The 7,034-nt window shown below is 52.9% G+C and overlaps 1 protein-coding gene across 1 annotated transcript in view; it reads left to right on the top strand.

Moving 5' to 3' along the window:
• The first annotated feature begins 5,223 nt into the window (after positions 1-5,223).
• The window catches only part of LOC111520603, a 13,552-nt gene continuing 11,741 nt past the window's right edge, over positions 5,224-7,034 (top strand). The window contains exons 1-2 of the mRNA XM_023183495.1: positions 5,224-5,338; positions 5,415-5,447. Of these exons, the coding sequence (XP_023039263.1) occupies positions 5,224-5,338; positions 5,415-5,447 (148 nt within the window). The remainder of the gene's footprint in view (positions 5,339-5,414; positions 5,448-7,034) is intronic.

The following is a 7,034-nucleotide window of genomic DNA, read 5'->3' as shown; positions in this document are numbered from 1 at the left end:
ACAGTGAAGAGTGACGTTCCTGACGCCGCGCTATGGAAAGCAGCTCAGGGGCGCCGACGCTGGCAGAAAAGTGGCCAGCGCGGTTCCTGAGTGGGAAAGGCTAACCCCACTGCCAGGCCCAGGGCTTTGCCAAGCGACACGTGGCGGCTTATGCGGAAGGAAGGTTCATGGAATATGAGCGGTTTGTCCCTGGTTTTTCCTTTAGAGTCTGTGTGCATATAATTTTTTAAACGGCTCACAGAATGCACGCTTTGGGAGGTGATTGTCCAAGGTTCGGTTACAGTGACAAAAACGACAAAGCCATTCCTCATCTTACGGTCCAGATAGGGGCAGTCAGGAGATTCTGAATGTTCCCTGTCGCTTCTCGCTGGGGGTCGGTTCTTTCTCGATGGCCAATGTGGGCCTCTGCTGCCAGGGTGAGGAGCAGGAGGGTCATGCCGGCCTGGGCATCCGTTAGTTTGTGCCTGGCAAGGTTTCCATCTGGATCTCATGCAGTTCAGGCCTGCGACTCCACGCACACCTTTCAAAGACAGCAGAGACAAGCAGCATCTGATGCCTCTGGGGGTATGCAGTGGCCACGCCAGTGAGCCCACATTCATCGGGGTCAGCTCCAGGGAACACGGTGTGATATCCCCCCCCCCCCCCGCCTGGGGGAGCGTAGGCCCCAAGGGGGCTTCAGAGAGGTGCTCAGGAGGATGACGCTTTGGTGTGAATGTGTCCCATCCAAAATTCATACAATTAAATGTAACAGGCCAGGCCTTTGGGAGGGGAGTAAGCGGTGAGGAAGGCCTCCTCTCACGCGAATGGGATTAAGGCCCCTCTGAAAGAGGCTCCATGCAGCATTCAGCATTGTCCCAGTTTCTGGCTCCTAAACTCCTTCCACAGGGCACTTGAACATGGACACAATTCAGCCAATATCTTTGCCATTTTGTGACAAGGTCAGTCTTTCCTCTAGTGTCCAGTACGATATTCCTCGCTTCTGGTTGGGTGGGGTGGCTCACACCCGTAATCCCAGGACTTTGGGAGGCCTAGAGGGGAGGATCTCTTGAGCTCAGGATTTGAGACCAGCGTGGGCAACATGACGAAACCCCAAAAGACAGAGAGAGAAGAGAGACAGAGAAGAGAAACAGAGACAGCGAGTGGGGGTTATGAATAAGGAACAGCTGCCAGGTGAGGTGGCAGGGCACGGTGGGGATGCCTGCAGTCCCAGCTATACAGGAGGCTGAGGTGGAAGGATCATTTGAGCCCAGGAGGCTGAGGTTGGGGTGAGCTGAGATCTCGCCACTGCACTCCCACCTGGGTGACAGAGCAAGACCCTGTCTCAAAGAAAAAAAATATCCTCACTTCTGTCTAAGACCTCATCAGAATAGTCTTCACTCTCCGTATTTCTACTAACTTCCTTTCACAACCATTTAAGCACTGTCTGAGGACAGCGGGGCTTTTCCGCAGCCCCCTCTTCCAAGGACCTGCCAAAATCACCCTTAACTCTGTGGCCACGAGAATCTAGGCTGCTTCTAGCATGCACCTCCCAAATCCTCCAGCCTCTAAGTTACCCAGTTCCAAAGCTGCTTCCACAGTTGTAAGTATTTGTTATAGCAACAGCCTCACTGCTGGGTGGTGCCCTTCTGCTGCCCCCCACTTGAGGACACAGTGTTCACCTCCTCTGGTCACAGCCAAGGGCACCAGCTGTGAAGCAGACCGGGGCCCTCGCCTGCTTTCATCTCTCCCAGAGCCCCCCTGCTGACCCTGGCTCCCGATGCAGTGCCCAGTGCCGCCCTGGCATCCCGCTGGGCTCTCCCACCGGCCCGGGCCACTTCCATCTTCCCACAGGAGTGGGAGTCTCGCGGAAGGGGTTTCTCGGATCTTCGCCCACTGTCGTCCCTCTGGCTGGACCTGCAGCTTGGGCCCCACATGTCTTCTCAGCCAGAGCTATTTCTTAGTTCCTCAGCCCTCTGCTTGTGGTAAATGTTTCTCTTTCCTGAAACTTTTCTTTAATGGATTTGATTGAGACCTGTAGCCATTTCATTTTCCTGGGGAGTTGGTCACACGTGGCAGAGCCCCAGACACGTGGAAAGTGGCTGTAGTAACTCCTGCCGGTACCCGGGGAAGCAGGGAAGATGCTCCATGCTCAGGGCCATCCCTGGCCACTCCCCAGCACCCTCAGGCTTGACCTGCCCCTTGACCCTGGCCTCTCTGTCCAGCCAGAGCCCCAGGAGCTGCCTGTGGGTGAAAGGTTGGGCTACAACTCAGGGCATGGGGCCCCAGGGTCACAGGGAATCCCGGGGCACTGCTTCGCCGCACGAGCATTGTCCAGAGGGATGGGGGGGATGGGGTGAGACGTGACGGAGCCTGGCCCAGCTCGGGGGCAGGGTGGTGAGGTCCAGGGTGCCAAGGTTCTAGGGCACCCACCCTGAAGTCGAGGCTCCGGGACCTGTTCCCCGTGATGTGAGCGGCCCTCAGGGGTAGCAGTGTGTGGGGTGGACCCGGGCGGAGTGAGGTGGCTGCTCCAGGGACCCCCACGGGACACCTGGCCACCTGTGTCTCCCCACTTGTGTCAGCTTCAGTGCCTGGGAGGGGACAACCCTGGCTGCCACAGGGAATCCGCTAGGAGGCTGTGCTGCAGAGAACATGAGGCTCCCGCCCGCTCCACCTTTCTGGCCAGCGCTTCTGCAGAGCAGCAGAGGGGCTGGAGTCTCCGGGCACGGCCTCGCAGAGTGGGCTCCACCAACACCTCCGGCTTCTGCTGGAGGCTCCCTCCCCTTGGCCCGCCACTCACCCCCTTCCCGAGTGACACAGCAGGACAGGGGTGGTGGGCCAGTAGGGAAGGCTGCAGTCAGGACCCCCCGCGGAGCAGTCCCCGGGCTCTGAGTTACCTCCACCACCCACCCTGGCCTAGGGCCTGAGGACTGCTGGGCTTCCTCCTGCCTAGGGGTTTCCGGTGGTCAAGTCCACTCTCCCCAGCGGTTCAGAAAACAGGAGCCACCTGCCCGTGTAACACGGTGGGGCTTTTAATCCGCAGAAGCCTCAACACCTGTGCTCCTGGGACTCCCTCTTTTAACGGGAACACGTGGAACCTTGGTCCCTTCAGGAGGGGCAGTCCCCACCCACCAGTCGCCCAGGGCATCACCCTCTGAGCCCCTCTTAGTCCCCAGGCCTGCGGTTCCTGTCTCAGGCAGTTCAGCTCCGCTGACTTCTCTGGAAAGAGCTCCCCTGACTGTGGGCTTCCATAACCAGCCGAGGTCTGCAAAGTCAGTGTGGGGACCTGGTCCAAACCCGTTATTCTAAATCTGATGAAAGAACAGGGCCACTAGCCTGCTTTTCACTGGTGAGGTGTGTTTCCTGGACCCATTATTGATGCTGGGGTCTAATGACATTTTCTAAACTCTTATAGCTTATATTAAAATATCGAAACCTGAGTCCCTTGATATTGAGGAAAGTGGTCAGTTAGTCAAGCCATAGTGTTGGACAGTGGATGCTGGACCGTCATCACAAGATTGTTCATTGATTTTGAGGCAATACTTCAGGACTGACAAATGATAGCAGCCTGAAATACTGTGTGTGTGTGTAATGAACATTCGATGAGCGTGTCAATAGTAACATCTCCTCCCTACAAAAGATAATAGTCTCTCAGGTGAGGTGGCTCACACCTGTAACCCCAGCACTTTGGGAGGCTGAGGCAGGCAGATCACCTGAGGTCAGGAGTTCGAGACCAGCTTGGCCAACATGGTGAAACACTGTCTCTACTGAAAATGCAAAAATTAGCCAGGCGTGGTGGCGGGCGCCTGTAGTCCCAGCCACTTGGGAGGCTGAGGCAGGAGAATCACTTGAACCCGGGAGGCAGAGCTTGCCATGAGCTGAGATTGCGCTACTGCACTCTAGCCTGGGTGACAGAGCGAGACTCTGTCTCAAAACAAACAAACAGAGAACTTTCCACAACTTGCAAGTGAGCCCCTCACTGGAAAGGTGGTCGAATCTAAAAAGAGTTGCTTTGGAAAGGCTGGTTCTCAGGATGAGCCAGATTGTAAATATTTCTACTTAAGACCAATACCTCTAAGATATTGGCCAGGATGGTCTCGATCTCCTGACCTCATGATCCTCCCACCTTGGCCTCCCAAAGTGCTGGGATTACAGACATGAGCCACTGCACCTGGCCAGTTCTTTGCAGTTTCTAAGACGCGGAGCGGACTTGTGCTGAGACCTCCCAGGGATGGAAGCCCTATTGGTGTACGAAGAAAACTGACAGTCGTGGTAAAGGTGCTGTTTCTTGCCAGGAGGGAGTAACACAGAACCACAGTATTATAACAGTCTTTCTGATTATCTTCTACCAAGTCTCACTCCTAATGAGAACTATTTCTCATGCCTAAAAGCAAGTTTTACTGCTTCTATGGTGAAAACAGGCTATTTTAATATTGTTTTCTCTTGGGACAATGATGCTTTGTAAATGGAAATAACACAGATTCTGTATTTTTTCCCCATCTTGTTTTTCTTTCTTTTCTTTTTCTTTTTTTTCTTTTTTTGTTTTTGAGGCAGTGAGGTAGACTTTATTCATGGGGACTACAGCAATGAGGTTTTGCAGCAGGGGAAAGAGGTTGCAGCTTCTGGGTTTGCTTCATGCCTTTGACACACAGTAACTTTGAATTCTTGCACTTACAATTTTTTGAATTATGAAACTAATACATGTTAGTAGCTAAACAAGAAAGGAAAGCACGCAGAAAAATAGCAAAGGATCCCGGTGTTGCACACACACAAAGCAGCGGCATCCACCCAAGGTCTTCTGTGTTTCGCAAAGGTGGCTACGGACCCTCGCATGGAGATGCCGCCTGGAGGGTGTCACTGACCTCGGCTGTCTGCAGGGCCTCTCCGCAGACCTGGATGGATTTCAGTGGGAGACTAGAGCGTCACTTCAGATGTTTGAATGTAAAAGCGTCCCGAATGATCATCTTTTAGCTTGAGATTTTGGCTACCTCTCAAAAAGACATAGTTTGACCTTTCCAGTCCTAAGTAATGCAGGAATGGCAAACGCTCCTGAAGGCGGGGAGGCGGCCCGGCCCGCACTGAGCTTCTCACCCGCCAGAGGGCGCAGCCACCCGGTCTTCCCGAGGCAGGACAGCGGCCTTTCCAAGACCTGCTGGGTGGGAATTGAGCGGCGTCTGCATTTCCAACTGCCCCAGGGAGCCCCGGGAGCCTGGCAACTCGGGCGGATGAGAAGCTGAGCGCGGTCAGATGGCCTGCAAGATCCCACTGCGGGCCAAGCCCTGGCTGGGGGACAGTTTTGGGGGGGAAGCAGCAGCTGCCTCAGTTTACCGCGACAGCCGGAGGAGGACCTGGGCAGTGGCGAGTGTGGCTGTTTGTGTGGCGGGGAGAAAGGTAGTCCCTCCTGGCTGCTGCTGATGCCCATGGCCTCCTGTCCCCAGGAGAGGGGTCTGTGCCCCTCTCCAACTGGAACAGTGAGGGAAGAGGCCACTCTCTCAAAGGCCCATCTGCTGCTCACCGCGGGGTGAGTGATGACGTGGAGCAGGTTCTGGGTCCGAGGACTCCTTCCACGTTCGGGGTCCCAGTGGTAACTGAAGAATGATCCTTCCAGAGAGGCAGAGGAGGGCACAGGGCAGGGATGTATTTTATTATTGATAACTACTATTTTAAATTTTAAACTATCAGCAGGACCCTAGGAGACGACATAAAGAGGAAAAATAACCCGCGTGGTGCTCTCAGCATAAAGCACCCAGGTTCAGGGATGCATGTGCGTCCTGCTGTCTGCTCATTCGACAAGCAAAGGAAGCAGGGATGGTTTAGGGCCTCCGAGGTGAGCCGGAATCAGGAGGAATGGCGCCGCGAGAAAGATGTCTTTCTCATGTTGTGAGCAGAGAGCCCACTGTCCAGGAAGCGCATCTGAGCCACAAAGCCAGTCACAGATCACCGAGCCAGCGCCGGCTCCTGATTTGTCTGCGTGGCTCCAGGTGGCAGGTGCTCCGCGGCACTTGTAAAGGGTGCGGATGGCGAGGCATGCAAGCACTGGCAAAACAAGGGCTTCCCTGGATCCTGGAGTGGCTCCTTCCAGCCACGGCCAAGGCTGCTGGAGGGAAGCCCAGGCCGAGGGCACGTCTTGTGTGCTCTCACTCACAGGCACACACCTGTATTTGCCATGTTATATACACCCATATAATCATCTTTACGAGCTTGTTAATATTAATATATAAATTGAAGGTCGGGGGCAGTGGTTCATGTCTATAATTCCAGCAGTTTGGAAGGCTGAGGCTGGAGAATCACTTGAGGTCAAGAGTTCAAGACCAGCCTGGCCAACATGGTGAAACCCTGTCTCTATTAAAAACACAAAAATCAGTCAGGTGCAGTGGCACATACCTGTAATTCCAGCTTCTTGGGAGGCTGAGGCAGGAGAATCATTGGAATCCGGGAGGTGGAGGTTGCAGTGAGCCAAGATCGCATCGCTGCATGCCAGCCTGGGTGACAGAGCAAGACTCCATCTCAAAAAAAAATTAATATATAAATTAGTATGAGTAACATATAAATATACATTAATACAAATATACAAAACAATATAGTATATAATAATATATGCAAAATATAGGACATACAAATAATATAAAGAGATTATGAATATGCATTAAATATTAAACAGTATTAATATAAATATACTTAATATTTATTATATATATCTGTATGTACCTATATAGATACAGATAGATATCTCTATAGCTAGATATTTCTATCTCTATGCACACTCATCTATATCCACATGCATGTATCTGTAAAAAGAGAGACAGAGACAGAGACATAGAGAGGTTTCTTTCAAAGGATTACCTTGTGCTATTGTAGAGGCTGGCAACTCCAAAATTCACAGGGCAGGCAGGTAATTCCTGAACTGCTGTTGTAGTCTTGAGCCTGAAGGGAGAATTCCTTCCTTCTTGTGGGAGCTCAGTTTTTTCTTTTAAGACCTTCACCTGATTGGATGAGGCCCACCTGCCTTCCTCTGACTGCATGAGGCCCACCTGCCTTCATCTGACTGCATGAGGCCC

This window comes from Piliocolobus tephrosceles, chromosome 13 (genome assembly GCF_002776525.5).
Source record: "Piliocolobus tephrosceles isolate RC106 chromosome 13, ASM277652v3, whole genome shotgun sequence".
Classification (NCBI taxonomy): domain Eukaryota; kingdom Metazoa; phylum Chordata; class Mammalia; order Primates; family Cercopithecidae; genus Piliocolobus; species Piliocolobus tephrosceles.
The sequence above is the reverse complement of the archived record's forward strand: the minus strand, read 5'-3'. Positions and strand labels throughout refer to the sequence as shown.